General features: G+C 40.3%; 1 protein-coding gene across 1 annotated transcript; it reads right to left on the reverse strand.

The window, feature by feature from the left end:
- Window positions 1-14393: 14393 nt before the first annotated feature.
- Window positions 14394-14861, reverse strand: LOC108671589 (DNA-directed RNA polymerase subunit beta''-like). Its single transcript, XM_018159151.1, has one exon. It carries the CDS (start codon window positions 14859-14861, stop codon window positions 14394-14396), a length of 468 nt encoding a protein of 155 aa, XP_018014640.1.
- Window positions 14862-17866: the final 3005 nt, after the last annotated feature.

Raw genomic sequence — 17866 nt, forward strand, 5'->3', positions numbered from 1 at the left:
ACCGGAGTTTACCACGGACTTGATACCACTCATACCAGGGTTGTTAGATGGCCTAAAAAACGGCCAAGTCCGCGAGCAAAAAATGTCTTTAACTCAATATATACAGAGGTGGGCAGTAGCGCGCTACATGTAGCGGCCGCTACATTTTCAGTAGCGGTAGCGGCACTACTTTAAAGCAATTGTAGTTGTAGTGTAGCGGTAGCGCCCGCTACATATTTAAGTAGCGATACGAGGTTTTGCCTCTACAGCGCTACCGCTACATTTATAGATAAAGCCTTTAGATTTTACTTTATAGTATTAAATATTATTTTAAAACCAGCATGAAACATACACAATATAAATTACAGAATGAAACTACGAAAGATTTCGGTGTAATGTTGTCAACCTCAGCCTATTAGCTGTTACTAGTGTCAACGACAACATGTTAGTTGTTACTTGTTACAAGTTTCCACTTGTTCTTCTGTTATAAGTTCACGGACATCAGCCTTCAGCCACCCAACTGAGAGCGCTTGTAGGGTGTGTTTGTGTCGCCGTTCGTGTACGTTTTCCGGTTTGTTAGGATTAGGAGCTTAGGGGGTAGCAACTAACTGCCAGGCGCCAGCTTATACCACTAAATTATTAAATCATAAATGTATACACACAGAAGCACCCAGGCCGCAGATGTTATAAAAATGGAATTGGGCAAGATGCTGGTGGTCCCCACTGCATTACACGGTGGAACTCTGTTTACGACTCTGTTACATGCCTGGTGACAGTCTACGATAAGAAAACTACTGAACTAAATAGAGTTTGCAACATTCTCAAGTTACCCCTGTTTACATTATGTAAGATCACTTAGATATAAGAATAAACGAACTATTAATTACATAGGTTACATGACTTACTTGATACATCATACATGATAGCTATAGGTACTGAGTAAATTGCTCATTTGAACTTTATTCAATAAAAACGTCCAATTATAGTTACACTATAATCTATATAAGAAATTTTAAAAGATACTTTGTTATTGCATTAATATGAATATTTTTTTATAATATTATATTACATATGATATGTTAACATGTTTCATGTTTATTAATAAATATGCACGTTATAATAGGTATTACCGTATTATGTAACATGTAAATGATATAATATTATTATTTTATATATTATATAACTCATGTTTGTACTGAAATTGTACATTAATAAGATAAAGCGAATGTGTTTGCAACTCAAAAATGAAAAATACACTGCTTTCAGGTGACATGAGTTTGTTAAAGGAATATATTCTGATTCTAAAGCCTGTTGCAGTGAGCCTCGACATCCTTCAAGGCGAAGAAAAAGCCTTCATGGGGCTTATCGTCCTTGTTATTAATGTATGTATCCAGAAGTTGAAGGCGACTAAGGATAAAAATTTGCGCTACTGCTCACCTCTTATGGATGCTTTATTAATGGGCATTCAAACCAACTAACTGGACCTTTTCCAGTTAGTTCAAACCAACTAACTGGACCATTCAAACCAACTAACTGGACCTAACGTTTTCCAACCAACTGGAAGACCTCGATTGTATTATCGCTTCAGCTTTTCACTCCCAATTCAAATTAACCTGGTGTAAAGACGAATCTAAACTGAAAGAGGTCAGGCAGAAAATGATCTCTCTGGTTGATGGTAAGCTTTCTGACACAATTACACAAGCTACCAGCAGCAGCAGCGATGTCGAGGAGAATGCTGATTCGTTCTTTAATGAACTCCAGAAAACACGAGATCACAGTCACGTCAATGAAGGAGATTGACTAGTGAAGAATTATTTGGAAAGTCCGCTAAGCACCGCTTTACCTGCTCCTGAATCATTTCCTTGTAACCCGTTCCTTGAGATTTTTGTGGAGTACAACACTCCAATCCCTTCTAGTGCTGCGGTGGAGAGGATCTTTTCCTTGGTAAAGGATATCCTAAAGCCAAAGCGTTCAAGCTTGTCGGATATTCATTTTGAAATGTTGGTATTTTTAAAGGATAAAATGTCCGTGTAAATAAAGGATAAAGGAATTTCCGTGTAATAAAACTGAAATGATTGAGACTTTGTTCAAATGGCGATGAATTTTTTGCCCATCTAATTGCGGGTTATCACGTATACGACTGAGTTCAGCTTGGTAAAAGATCGTATATCTGTGCTATAATGAACAGAACGTGCATCACTATTTAGTCAAGATTACCCATTAATTTATCTCAGTGATGTGGTATCAACGTGAGCATGTCGGCAGCAATTGTTCTCAACATAAACTTGTGTTTTCAACGATTTTATAGCTTTGACGCTTATTTGAGTTATTTCATTGGTAATATGTAACCTGATTGTGTTCTTAGTTGTAACCTTATAGTCTCTTAAACTTAGTAAGTTTAGCATGTGAATAGAATCCTCTGTAACTGGCAGCTTATATCAAGTTTAATATATGGATAGAAGTGACCGAGTAGCGAGTATTGCAAATAAAACTAACCTAACTTAGCTAAAACTGATATTAATTTGATAATGAACATTTCGGTTGTTCATTTTGAAATGCTGGTATTTTTAAAGGATAAAATTTCCGTGTAAATATATGATAAAGGAATTTAATAAATAAATAATAAAGAATAAAGGAATATCCGTGTAATAAAGGATAAAGGAATTTGCGTAAAATTTCCGATTTTTCCGTGTATGCGAGTAAATGTTAGTTATTTACTTATTTTTATATATCAATTTGCTTACGAATTGCGAGTAAATGTTACAGGTATTTTTCCATGTTTCAGTTTGCTTAGAGCTATTTTTATGTTTCACCTTCCCTACATGGATGTCTACTTGAATCTATATATAAAAAATCAGTCTTTTATTTGTATATATATGTGGATACTTTTTGAGATTGGTAGATTAAAGTAGAATAGCAGAACAATAAATATTAAGAGATTTCTAATAATTTTGGCCATTGTAGCGGCTAATGTAGCGCGCTACATTTTACGGTAGCGGTAGCGCCCGTTACAATCTAGTGGATGTAGCGGTAGCGGTAGCGCCCGCTACATTCTAGCATGTAGCGGTAGCGGTAGCGGCGCTACATTTCAAAGTAGCGCTGCCCAGCTCTGCATATATATTAGTATATATGTAGGTTCCGGTGTAAAAATTCCATTTATTTTTTTGCAGTTTTAAAAATTTAATCAGGAAGTTCTATCATAAATTTTAGCGGTCAACGCAATTGAAAGAAACTAAATCGCGGAATTTGTCCGGACAAGAAGACCATCTGGCAGCCCTGCTTGATACTTAATATCCTTCTTATGAGCGTCTGTTGGCCTCAATAAATATTCTTCTTAAAAGTGTGATCTTTATTCCTTCATTATGTGGTTAGCTGACACGAGGAAGAGCCGTACGAAGACATGGTTGAACTATATAAGGTTGACCACCGAGGATTTCAGTTCAGCTTTCTTGTTGCGTCACTGAGATCGAGAAACGTAAACAAACCCGTCATTCCCATGACGGATTGGTTGACAGGTTTGATATTATACTAGTTCAACCATGATACGAAGATATGGCACTTCAATACTACCAGATTCACGTTCATCTGTACCGTATGAAGATATTTTTATTCGTAACTCTTTTAAATTAAATGAATTATTTATATTGTCCTATTTGTTATAACAATCTTTTTGGGAAATTTATTTCTTTTTCGATATAATTCATATATTACTCATGGCCTTGTCCTCTTTCATCAAAAATATAAATAGGCTGTGCAAATAAAGCCTTCAAAATACTGGCAATATACTGTATTTAGATTTTCTCACTTGAAAGATTTAATTTAGGAATAATTAATTAATAAGGATGACGCACCAACTCGACAAAATAGAATTTATTTCGGTCAGAAGTTTCAACACTTCAAGACGTGCCTCAGTTCAAACAGAAAAGTAGTCCAAATTTCAGAATCGTCTTATTTTAAATTGTATACGAATGGAAAATAAATTGAAATAAGTAATTTATTTCGGGTCTAATTTCCATCATTAACAAGTTTCAGGAGATGAACTTACGCTGGAAGCAGTTAATCATAATAAGCAAAAATCAGATTAGTCGTAATATTAGTTAGTTACAGTTGATGATTCCAAATTTCCCGCATGAAGGACGATTTTTTAATGAGAAGTATTAATGAAGCTCATCAGCGTGTAATATAAGTCACAGTAAGCCAAAATTATATCTCCGGAACATTCACGCGGAAATATTTTAGTAGATGTTTGGAGTTTTGTGGAACCGAAAAACGGTGGCTATTGTGGGAATTAATAGGTTTTACAGCGGTCCTTACAGGTAGGATATTGAAGCGTTGAAGGAATATTCAGGCTAGTTTATTCTGATAGTTGAGCAAGAGGTTGAGTTAGTTACGAAACATGGAGCAAGAGGTTGAGTTAGTTACGAAACATAAAAAGATTGACAGAATCGTATCAGGTAGAATCCGTGCAGGTATAAGGAAGTATTGTGATATGGTATGATCTGAGGTAACTGTAAAATATACTGCGCGGAAAGACCGGATGTACTCCGGACATTAATACACGAATTTATTCATTATGTTATTATACAGAAATTACGCGAAATAGAAATTATGATCAGAAAATTAATAATCGTAACCATTATTATTGAGGTTAACTATTCAAGTTCACAAATCAACAATGATGATTCTCAAAGGATTTGAGATCTAATCCACTATAATTCAATCTACTGACTCAATTCCTCTCATAAGAATCATTACAAATAAGAATATCACCTGAAATTAAATACTTCAACTTCATTTGGTTTTCACTAAACAGAATGGGAATGATTAGATACGTCAACTTCATTGGATTTTCACTAAACGGAATCAGAATAATTAAATACTTCAACTTCATTTTGTTTCGCTAAACAGAATCAGCATAATGAGGATCTCAGTTAACATAACTACCCAGCCTCTGAAGGCCCGTTCACACTAGGAGCAACACACGGGCATCAAGCGCTTCACCGCCCCATGATCTGTGCAGCGTCTACGTGCGCTTCTTGAGGGCAACGAAGCGATTGACGAGCTAGGACGATTCACAGGCGCACTGCTTTGTGCAAAACAAGCGCCGCACTCAGTGGACGGCTATCTATGGTCTAGTGAGGTTGTCTGTATACGCTGGTCAATTATTATGGCAACTATCGCCACACTTGTTTGGACACGCCCTCTAGTGGAGAGGCTAATTGATCTTTGTAGAGAGCATGAATGGCTGTAGAGATCTCAGTCAAAGGAGTATTAAAGTCAAAATGAAAAAGAACAAGCTCTGGTGAAAATAGATGAAGGAGTATTAAAGTCGACATGCAAAAGAACAAGCTCTGGTGAAAATAGATGAAGTTTTAAAAAAACTTTTCTGTACAAGTCACCATTGACGAGGTTCGAAAGAAAATTCATGCGTTGCGTTCGCAAATTCCATCGTGATGAAATTCATCTGATGAATTTCATTGCATGTGAATTCCATCTTAATTCCATCATCCTGCTTCTGGATGAGTGGCATTATTTTCTTTAGCAGACTGTCAAACAACTCCACTGGCAGTCTAGTATAATTTTCAAAGTATGATGCATTCGCAACTGATAATTCTTTGAAAATGTAAGTCTTAACAGCAGCACACCCGAAAACAATGGCTCAGTGCTCAAAATCGGTTATATTCATATTCACTGACGTCCTAAAGTCGCAAACCGACCGCATCGTCGGCTTACAACCTCAAGCAGTTAGGGACTGAACTAGCTAGCGACCTAGCGTATCATGAACACAGCGAACCATGCCTGCAAATGGCTGTCACCTGCCAGTACCTCAGTTTTGCGCGTGCGTATCATGAACACAAATTTCGTGCCATCGTGTGCACGTGTCTGGGGCGTCACTATGTTATAAGGACAGGGAAGGTCTAAGACAATAGCTAGGTATTTCTAGGACATGGGAGGTTTAGCCCACAGGTTTTGAAGGCAGGACGGGTGGTTGAGCCCCCTTAAGATTTATGATCATATTCAGGTAATGATGTCTGGCTGTATGATTATTTATTAACATTTATAATGAAAAGAGTATATTGAAGTTTTCAGAACATCAGTGAATGATAATGCTAATTTTGATTAATGAGTATACAATATTTAGGGAACATGAACACTCCTAAGATAATCTGAATATCGCCACTGGGACGTACCTTTCAGATTCGTACTTAGATAATGAACTAACTTCTATATGGTTGCAGTTCAAACCCTCTTTGGATGTGCGTTGCGCCAACGATGCGGGCGGTTAGCGCTACATGAAAACTTAGTGGACCAAAAAATATTTCGATAACGCTTTTAAAACATTCTATTATGAATAATGAGCTTTGTTTATAATTCGTACCAATAGCCGTGGATATCTGAATTTTAATGTATTTGAACTGCTCAGGTGAGAGCCAGTAGAGCGGGTTAATGAGGGTTTAAAACTAACGCTAGGGTACTCGGTAACATACATTTACATGACTAACAGATTAACATATTTATAAAAAAAAAAACAATGATACATATTCCTTTTTTAAAATGTTTGAACTTCGAACCACTCGATTACTATCAGTTCTTTAGCAGCGTCTTCACAAATGAGGACTTGAACAGTATTCCAGCTATTGAGGAGCGACCAGTGGACTCGAAGTTAACTAGTTTCGAGATACATGAAGAGGAGGTTCTCAAGCGCCTGGTCTCCCTGAACCCCAACAAGTCATCTGGATCAGACGGTTTCCACCCTAGATTGCTCAACGAATTAGCAACCGTCCTGGCCGGCCCTTTAACAGTATTCTTTCGAAAAACCTTTATCGAAGGGACTTTGCCGGCCGACTGGAAAGAAGCCCAAGTGACACCCCTGTTCAAAAAAGGTGACAGGAGTAACCCAGGTAACTACCGTCCTGTAAGTCTCATAAGTGTTGTGTGTAAGGTGATGGAATCGGTTATGGGGGATAGGATTATAGATCACTTGACTGTTAACCATCTTCTATCAGACTGTCAGCATGGCTTTATTGCTGGCAGATCATGCACCACTAATCTCCTGTCACTTGGAGTTTGTGTCGACAAGGAGCTAAAATTTTATAGGCATATTGAAACGCAAGTTAATACATCCAATAAACTGCTTGAGCTGATCAGACGCTCCTACGAGTACCTAGATATAGAAATGATGAAGCTGTTGTTCACCTCTGTCGTGCGCCCGAACCTAGAGTTTGGAAACGTTGTGTGGTCACCGAGACTTGAAAAGGACTAAAAATTTAGTTGAGTGTTCAAAGACGTGCAACAAGGATAATCCCAGGATTAAAGGGCAAGTCTTATGAAGAAAGACTGAACACTGAAGATTATGAAGCTTCCCAGTCTCCGTTATCGTCGCCTGCGTGGTGACCTCATTGAAGTATACAAGTATACTCATGGTTTGTACAAGGTCCCAGAAGGATTACTAGAATTTGAAACAAGAACCAACACCAGGGGCCTCAGCTATAAACTAAAAAAAACTGCGGTGCAACTTATCCACGCGACAACATTTCTTCTCGCTTCGAGTCACTGACATGTGGAACAGCCTCCCTGAAGATATTGTTGACGCTCCGAGTATGAACGCGTACAAGAACAGACTAGACAAGGGTCACAAGGCCATGCATGAGCATATGTTTAGTCTTAAAATGCCTCGTACCCTACGGAACAACTGATATCTAGAAGCTATTTAAATCTACCGTCCGTTGAACAGATCTGATTAAAAGGCCAGTCTAGTCAAGAAAAGTACAAGAATCAGCGACAGGCCTATTCTTAAAATGCCGAAGATATTATACTACTAGATTAGATCATTGGTAGCACCTGGTCTAGAAGCTTCACCGAGGCACTTAGTTTCATTTTGACAGCCCTGCTGTGATTACGCGCCGCCAAATAACGCGCGAGTTAAGGAGCACTGTGCATTCATTTTCCTCACGCATTGCTTTCATCTAAGCTCTACGCTTCAATCTTACCTATTCGTTTTAATGAGGTAAATGTAATCTAATTGATAGGCTGAAACTTTCAGCGGCCAGCCAAAATAATAATAACTATTATCTTTGGGATTCACTACAACTGATAGACTGAGTGTTGGTTTTTACATGACAGTATATATAGTATCGTTGAATTTTATTTTCAATCAGTGTAAATGTGTCTACGCTTCTCTATTATTATAATGACTCATTTTGGGGGTTCAGAAGTCCGTTTTGCTTTCGCAGCTCACAGTATTGTACACGCTTCTTAAATTGCTTGTAAAACCGTTATATTTGATTAACTATTTCAAAGATTGAGAAACATTTCAATCTGCTTGTCGCATGCCAGAGATGGAAACTACGGTGATGAATGAAATAAACGAATTATGTTGATGATTGTATTTAATTATTATTATATATAAATGAAGCGCAAACTACGATGGAATTGTTTCTTCAATTTATTCAAATGTTGCTGAAACTAAAATTTTAGCAGATCTTGGGTCAGTTCCAGAACCGTAGTGGATTGGGTAGAAATGGAGCAACGAGGGAAAATTCTCCAAAATCTGCTCCTGACGTAAGCGTTCACATATAATGTTGAAGCAGTCAATGATCGAAATCTAGAAGCTAAGTGTCGGTTTGTTGTTATGGTAGATCAGTTGTACGTTTTTCAGCAATAAGTATTTCAAACTTGAAACTGTATCTTAAACGAAAACATACGTTGCAATTTAAAGCATATCTTTCGACTAATGCTCTTGCTAAGGTTGATAGCTCTGACGCAGCTTCCTTATTTTTGCCTGCACCTTAATCCTTGACACTTCCTCTGCCGACCAATTGAGAGTAGCCGTTTAGCCAAAACTCATGATTCACTTTCTTCTGACTCTCATTTGCCGGTGCTTCACTTTCTCGCTAATGCTTCGACTCGCTTTGATACTTCTACTGTGTCGCTTCATCTGGACAAAACTTTGGGACGCAAGGAAACTAATCAATAGGAATTGAGGTCAAACAAAACACGATTACAAGCAAGGTTCAAATAGTATATTCTTTAATGAAAATAAATAAATGGCACTAATGCCGTCATCCCTAAACTTGTTCGGTACTGCCTCCAAAATTTGCGGTAGCGACTCCACTTCACTGGGTGTGAAGAGGCAATGGAGTTGCGCCTTGCTTCCGCGTCTGCCCAACCCGTAAATCCTGGACAATCAAAAACGAAACGGTGATTACAGTGATCATGAAAAAATTGCTCGGACGTTAAAAGGGCTCAATGCGAAAAGGGTCCTTTTTAAGGCAAGGTGAAAGAGGGCTGCGCATCGTAGCAAATAGATAATCCGAGTCATTAAAAGGGTTTACCACACGTTCGTATAAGTTCTAAAGTTTTTATTGCTATAAAGTTAATAATTCAACAAATGTTTTAAGGAAAAGTTGCAAAATTGATAATTACGGGCTTATTCTTTGTTCGGGTCATAAGTGAAAGGGAACAGGATTTAGCACCTCACTACCACCCACTCCATGCCTACGAAGGTGGGGTGACGTAACTGAGGTACTAAAAAATCCCTCGGTGAACGTCGGTGCGTACTATAGCTGGTCCAGCGGCTGGTACACACCCGCGCAGATGTTGCCGGGGCCAAAAAATGTTGTCGTAGCCAACGTGGTAACCAGAAGTGCCGGAGGAGGTCATCGTAGTGCTGACAACACCAAATCCAGCACGTGCCCAATGCTCGCATCCAAATCCCAACCGTACTCGGGCGAGGCTTCCAAAGTTAAGCTTCTACTCCATGAATGCTAGAACAGGTTCGAGGCTGTACATCTCGGTGGTGTATCAATGAAGATCCCACAAGGAAATGAACTGTCGTGAAGTCAAAGTAGCACCATGGGAGTTACGCTCATGGAGTCAAGAGTCGAACTGCTGAAGATTCTCAAAAACAGGGGTGAAGTGAAGCAGCACGGGCGATATTAGTTTCACCTCAATTGTACACGTTAAAACTGCATGACGCGTCACCCCAAGTAAAGCACAGAGTAAGTAGTAATGAGGCTATGACCCGAAAAGCTTTAACTACTTAAATTTAAAAATTATCGAAAAACTAATCTTAGTTTTTTGTTTACCATCAATCTACTGCTTCGACTTGCTCTAATATTGCCAATGCTTTTCAAGTCTCAGTCTCAGCTTCTGTCTTTTTTGTCTCAGCCTCTTTAGTCTTTTTCAAGTCTCAGCTTCTTATTTGTGCAAATGCCAAACAGGAATTTTAACGGAGAAGTATCTTGTCCAAAAAAATGTAATTGCTTGCAAAACGTGTGTAAAACTAAAATTCAATAACTCAATCAACGCTACGAATCTCGAAGCGGCATTGAAAACGTGTCCTCATCCTCGATTTTTTGACTGTTGTTGCTCGAAACTTTTCGATGAAATAACCCAGTAAATATAGAATCCACAGATCATATTCCATCGAACATTGCGTCGGAAGAATCAGAGAGCCCGTTCTTCTCGAAATCTTCCAACCCTAATGTTTTTTTAGTGTATGCCTGCGCTATGGCTGGAAAGTGCAAGGACGCCGCAAATCAGAACGAGAGTCCGGAATTGATGAAATGTCATTCGACTGTCTGAAATAACTTAAACTTTATACAAAAAACACCCAAGATCTGTGCAGCATAAACTGTGCAGCATGTTTACGTTTTGACAACGAACTTAAGAAAAAGTAAAGGTTTTGCCACCCATGCGGACGAGATGAGAGCCACGCAAAGTCTGTTGAGAGCTGGCATGTTTTCAGCTCAGATAGGACTAAGCTTCCGTAATTTCACAATTTTGTGTGCGTTCCAATCTTTAATAACACAACAGAATGAGGCTAATTTATTAGAAAATCCACATTATGCAATTCCAACTATAAACAAAGCCAAATGCTTTGCTTCTGTAGAACAAATTGATGATGATGCATTGATGCTTCTGTAGAATATATTCAAAGCAGTTTGAATCATGTTCTCCTAGCGGCTGGACCCACAAGAAAAATTACCATAGCTGCCGATAATGTACTGCGCCGAAAGATGTTACCCGTCATGCAGTAGTCGTCGCGTACATTGATAAATCGGGCCTCCCACAGGAACACCTGTTGGGAGTCAAAATGACGTCAAGGCGACACTGCGGCAACAGCTGCTGCTCATAAGTCGACTGCTGACAAATTCGTTCCGATATGAGCTCCGTAGCTTTTAAATGCACCGGCAGTGCCTCTGTTTACGTTGGCAGGAAGTCCGGAATGATCGGACAATTGAAGAAAGAAATAGAATGTAACAAATTAAATTCGTTACCCGACCTGTGTCATAAGGTAGAAAACACGCTAGCTGCCGCTTCTCTAAAGTGGGTTTTGCAAGTGCTTGAGAAACAAAAGCCATAGATAGCTTCTTTTGTTAACGATCATTCTGCTTTAAGAAATGCAATGCAAGAATTTGTTAACATCACAATAGGTATAACATTTAGAATAATTCCAAGCCAATACCAGGCCGCTTTGCAGAATTTATTCACGACTATTCTGACGAACACGTAAGTTTCCGTGGAAGCTCTTCCCTCATTAGTATCGCCAAAATAATCTTAATCAGCCAACTCTACCCTCTACCGCCGTATGTCACTCTCCGGGAACATAACTTTCAACTTAAATCATACGTAAACTATTGAGTGTGGCATCATGCGGACGTTTGTACGCAACAGAGAACATTTTAAAGTTATACTTGGCAGCAACCATCAGTGCAGGTCATTTCGCGCTCACTACAGCAATGTATCTTTTTCGGGTAGACTTGTGCGAGTGTGACGGGCAATATTGCTCCGGTTACTCATGTCAGGCAGTAGAGGGTTAAGAGAGAATATCTTAACTTGAAAAATCGGCGCAAAAGATATGTTTCGGGCCCTTTGATTTTGAAGACTGTAAAATCTTTTAACGTAACGCTAGAGCATCTGTCAAAATGCCCAGATTCTCAGGCAGCATTTTATATTGCTGAAAGTGAGATTTTATCTTATTAAATAGGCAATGAAAGTCGCAGTATCAACCTCAAATCTTTGGCACAGAATTTGTCAAGTAAAACACGACTTCAACTGTCAAATCGCGAAAATGATGTATCAGATCATGAAAATTTGATGGGCAAATTTGAAGCTTAATTGGGTTTTCGAAATTAATCGCGCTGACGAAACATATCTAGCGACCCCAAAATTGTTTCGAAGATCGAGTCAGCTGCATTAGGCAGCTATTTTCAACTGTTAACGTCAATTCGCAGAATGTTGCGACACTTGTCTTGGTCCAAAAGACTGCATTTGTGTACAACGCGAGTTTGAAATATTCTTCAATCATTTCCAAAACAACTGGTATGGTTGTGGAGACAGCACTTTGAAAAACGGTAATAAAACCGTAAAATACATAGAAGCATTTTCTCAGTACTTAGCATATGATAGTTTATTCGCTCTAAATTGCATTGCCTTACTGACGAAGTAAGGCAATCCCTCATCTAAAGAAAAATATTGAGTTTGGTGATGCCGTGGTAACAAAATTAAACAAATTATGATTTTTTTCTTTACAAATTTCTTTATGTACCCTGCCCACATTAGCTATTATGAATAAAATTCATGTTGTTTATTTTTTGTTTTAAAAACCATGAAAATGATTTCAACTGTTAATTATAATAAATGCAACTTAGTTCTTTTGAATAAGCTGTACAATGTGAAGCCCAATGTCACTTACCATTGCCAGGAAATATGGGAGGACGAGAATGTCAATGAAGGCTAAGAATTCAAGACAAAGACGGGAGAGTCAAGTGCCTTCTGTCATGGCCATGCGAGCTAAAAAGAAATTGCATCTGCCACAGGAAGAAAATGATGACATGCCCCCAAAGAAAATTAAAAAAAATGTTCCGGCATTTGGTGTGGTAAATTACATGCCAACCAAGCCCCCTACAGAAGACATCTCAATTCAACGTCACCGTACCTTGATGCTCAATGAGCTGAAGACCGCTCCGAATCCCAGACTAATTGAAGAGGCCATGAAGCTCACATTTCATGACCGAAGGCGGCTTATCATAACGGAAAATGTAACAGTCGCTCACGTTGCTCAACTGTATCCGGCTATTTTCAATCCAAATCAGGTTTGAGGGATAGATTGTAAATATTATATTATCATTAGCATTGGAATATTATCGTTTATTATGAGATACGCGTTTACTCATATTTCACTGCTTTTCACTCTTGTTTATCAAATATTTTAATAAAATAAAGGCTGTACTTTGCCCTCATTTCTACTTCTATTCCGCTGCATTTACATAATAATCATAGGTCATGAGTAAAATTTTATGCATTATATTTTGGACAGATACTCTTCGATTTTGAGCGCTTGACGGAGATCAACTTGATGGAAAGACTTCGCGAAAGTATGCAGATACATGGGAGAGCAATTCACTTGACGAGTCAAGTAGCCTTTCCTGACCAAAGTGATTTGGATTCAGCTCAATATGGCGGTGAGACTTCTTTTAAATTAAGAGGTACTTCGTGATCCTCTTAGATGGATTGGAAATTCGATAACGCTCTAGTGAATTGTCATGTGTCAAATTCATTTTTTTAATCTATTCATATTTATCTTATTGATTTTTTCTCGTCTCCATCTTTTTTTTCAGAACAAATGATGTCCAGTGCTTTGCTCCTTATTCCAGCACTGATGCGCGAAAAAATTAAATAGGATATGCCCTTGCTGGTGAGGAAGACTTAGATCCATAACTTTTACTAATAAAAAAATTAAATTAGTTTTTATTTATTTTGCTTTAGTGTGTTCTCAAGTTTTGTTTAAAAAAACCATGCTTGCAATCTTAAGAAAAATTAGTCTCACTTTTTATAAAAATTAAAATTAGTCTCATTTAATATAAAATTGGCCTTTGGTTTACTGGGTTTATTTGACAGGGTTCCACTATCGAGGCCGCCCCAACTCTTCATTTCAGTGACGCTTCGCTTTCCACCTCCGAAGGTATCATCCTTGCAGAAGGCAGGGAGATTTGCAAGGTATCATCACCGAAGATTTCCTGGCATGTTTTGCCACGTTCTATATCTTCAACGTGGCATATTCAAAATGTGCAAAAAAACTCAGTGCTTCATTCAACGAGTACTATAACTTGGCCTGAAGGACAGAAGCAAAGACTCTTATCGTTATCGAGACGTTACGAAAGTTGACCAGCTTTAAATAAACATTAATTATTTTAAAGCCATTGCGATGCAGTAGTTCAAATGTATCCTGGACAACAATTTTCTGTTATGTTTAATTATGTTAATTTCTACAAGTGTCATCACCAAGCCAATTTGTTAGTCATACCGACGCTATTACTAGTAGTAGTTTTCTAATTTAGTTCATTAATGCTGTAAGAGAAACTCCTTTATTTTTTCGATTAACATTTTTCGACCATCTTAACATTTTTTCAGGTGATATCGTTATTATTTTTTCTTCCTCGTCGCTGGTCATTCATCTCGCTGGGTCTTCTCTTACTGGCATGCCTCCCTGCAGGCATGTTGTGCTCTCCCTCGGGTATGTTGTGGTCTTCTTCAGGTATGTCGTGCTCTTCTTCAGGCATGTTGTGCTCTACCTCAGGCATGTTGTGCTCTACCTCAGGCATGTTGTGCTCTCCCTCAGGCATGTTGTGCTCTCCCTCAGGCATGTTGTGCACTCCCTCAGGCATGTTGTGCTCTCCCTCAGGCATGTTGTACTCTCCCTCAGGCATGTTGTACTCTCCCTCAGGCATGTTGTGCTCTCCCTCAGGCATGTTGTGCTCTACCTCAGGCATGTTGTGCTCTACCTCAGGCATGTTGTGCTCTCCCTCAGGCATGTTGTGCTCTCCCTCAGGCATGTTGTGCTCTCCCTCAGGCATGTTGTGCTCTCCCTCAGGCATGTTGTGCTCTCCCACGTCATACTGTATATGCACGGAGGACGCGACATGGTTGCCTTGAGAACTTCAAGTCTTTTATGCGATCATTTTGAGGCGACGCCGATATTTCATCCTAAACAGGTGAAAGACGTGTTCTCGCTGCAAGCTGACGAGATTTCAGCAGAATCTCCAGATGATAGAACATTTTTTCAATACATGACCGAGATACGCGAGGACGATGCAGGTTATCTGGAGGCTCCGCTCCCATTTAAGGTGCCTGACAATCGGCTGGCAGTTGGCGTTGTCGCGTTTGAAACGGGATCCGGTAAAGCTCTTCAAATGCAAAGCCGCTATGCAAAAGAGCCTAGAAAGAGGATTTGTTGAGCAAATAACGGATCACGAAATGAATGTTACCGCTGGGAAAACGTTCTACTTGCCAAGTCTTCCCAGTGTGTCAGGCCAATAAGGCGAATAAGCTCCGCTTAGTCTTCGATTCAGCCGCCGTGTATTACGGTGTCAGCCTTAATTCATGTCTGTTGTCAGGGCCGGATCAAAACAATAAACTTCTCGACGTTCTGACTAAATTCCGAGAAGAACCGTTTGTATTTGTGGCGGACGTAGAGAGCATGTTTCATGCCTTTTATGTGACCCCAGCGCATCGCAATTTCTTGCGTTTTCACTGGTGGACGGACAACGACCCCAGTAAAGAATTGACCACCTTTCGTGCCTCTCCACAAAAATCAACACTTCATCCAAGAACCTCATTGAAACACGCTCAGGACTACATCATCGACCAATTTTATTGTGATGGTGCGGTGCTTTATTGTAAGCACCGCACCAAGCCCTGACGTGGCCATCGGAACACTTAAAGCGGCAATTTCACTCTTGTCCGGATTCAAAATAAGGCTTCATAAAATAGTCTCAAATTCTCTGAAAGAGAATCCTGATAAGCGAACGGGCTATTAGCACTGACGTTTTTGATCGACTTACTACAGAATCTTTGGGTCTCGCTCGTCAAAACAAAAAACAGACCCTCACCTTCCGGGAAATTGTTACTGCTGCAAAGCTAGTGCTTCCTGGACAGCTCGCCATATCAGAAGGCGTCAAGGTTATTGCTAAATACAACACAGTTGTGGAGATTGAGAATGACGACGCAGGAGAGCAGTATCTTTGCCAAGATGAAAGGATGCTACTTGACGACAATGAATGACGTTTCCATCTCTGACGCACCGACGCATCATCGTACGTTGGGAGTTTCCTGGAACACAGTTAGCGATTGCTTCATTATTGAAATCAGTATGCCCGAGCGGCCTCACACAAAACGCGGGTTACTCTCGGTTGTAAACTCTGTTTACGACCCCATTAAATTTGTAAGCCCCGTGACCCTGGGCGGTTATCTCATTCTACGGAAGATTTTGAGCCCCTCAGACGAGCGGTCGGGCGGCGACAAACTTGATTGGGATGACCCACTACCGCCAGAACTAATTTCTTCTTGGTGTAACTGGCTCCGAAGCCTGAAAGATCTTCACCTACTCTCAATACCAAGATGCTTCTATTCATCGGAATTTGGGAAGCCTAAAATCCAAACCTTGCATATCTTTGCCGATAATGAAATTTTACCATCGGCAAACCAAACACCAGGGCCAGCACGTCACTCATTCCGCCATTCGTCAAGCCGGCTACCATATCGAAAGCGCCAAGAGCGCGCAGGGTGGCCCAGTGGTTAAAGTTCAGAGTACCAAGACTGACGCNAAGGGTCAAAAATGGAATTTCTCGGGATTGCTTCCCCGAGTCTCCTGATGACTTCTACATGTCTCTAGCGTCGTAGGAGAGCAAGGGTTCGGCTCTCCTCGCTGATTTGACTCGGCTTGGTCATTCAGTTCCCCGGGTGTCTGAAGCTGCCTGAGGCAGCCTGTCGGACGACCGTTGACGAGTGCGACGGTTGTCCAGCTCTGTGTAGACCCTGTCTCTTATACACATCTAGATGTGTATAAGAGACAGGTATAGTACTCGATTTAGAAGTAATCTGCAACTGGTGTATGGACTGTGTTCGTAAAGAAGCTGCTTTGGAACCTGATGAATTTGCCGATTGGAAGAAGAAACATCAGCCCAAGTGTAAGAAAAACTTCAATGGAAAGTCCGGTGCATTTGAAAAAGAGGCTGCAGTCAGGATCTGGAATCGATCGACTAAGCTTCGCCTTCGGTATGTTACCTTCCTGAGCGATGGGGACTCGTCCGCATTCAAGGCTGTTACTGAGCTGAATGACGGTGCAGGCCCTACGAAGTCCCTGTTGTGAAGGAAGACTGCATCAACCACGTCTCGAAGAGGTTGGGGTTGCGGCTAAGAGCGCTGAAGTCGAAGGTAGTCACCACGACGAAGGGCGGCAAGCAAGTCATTAGGAGCGCGTATGCTGGTGCAGGACTCCTGACGAACACAGTGATTGATGCTCTCACCGGATATTTTGGTCAAAATATCCGGAAGCACGACCCAAATAGTGATGTCGCCACCGTGAGAGCGTCAATACTTGCTTCTTTTTGGCACTCAAGCAGCACCGACAAGAATCCCAAGCACATAGCTTGCCGTCTTGGTGCAGACTCCTGGTGTTGGGTGCGTCGAGCGGAAGCTGCTGGAGAGGTCGCAGCTCCGCACTTAACAAAGAAACTCCACCTGTGTAACATGCCGCAAAGCTAGATCTTCTGAAAGGAATCATGGCAGTGTACGTGGACTTGACGAGTGAAGAGCTTTTGAAACGTTGCTTGAGGAAGCGAACTCAGAACTCCAACGAGAGCCTCCATTCAAAGATTAGGCTCAGTTGCTCCAAGGAAAAATTCGCTTCGACGACGCGTGTCCGCTTTGTTGCTCGGGGCACCGTCCTGGACCACAACCTTGGCTACCTGCATGGAAGTCTCCTTCGAGCTCTTGGACAGGAATCTGAAGATTTCAAGACCGTACTGACGCAAGAGAATAAGGAATTATGTACTCCCAGTCGTAAGCCGAAAAGGAGTCACTTGGATACTCCAAGCACTTC

The sequence above is a fragment of the Hyalella azteca genome, unplaced genomic scaffold (assembly GCF_000764305.2).
Source record: "Hyalella azteca isolate HAZT.00-mixed unplaced genomic scaffold, Hazt_2.0.2 contig10709, whole genome shotgun sequence".
Classification (NCBI taxonomy): Eukaryota; Metazoa; Arthropoda; class Malacostraca; order Amphipoda; family Hyalellidae; genus Hyalella; species Hyalella azteca.

Coding starts and splice junctions, on each gene's coding strand:
- LOC108671589 (XM_018159151.1), bottom strand. CDS start 14,861: ATGCCTGAGGGAGAGCACAACATGCCTGAGGGAGAGCACAACATGCCT.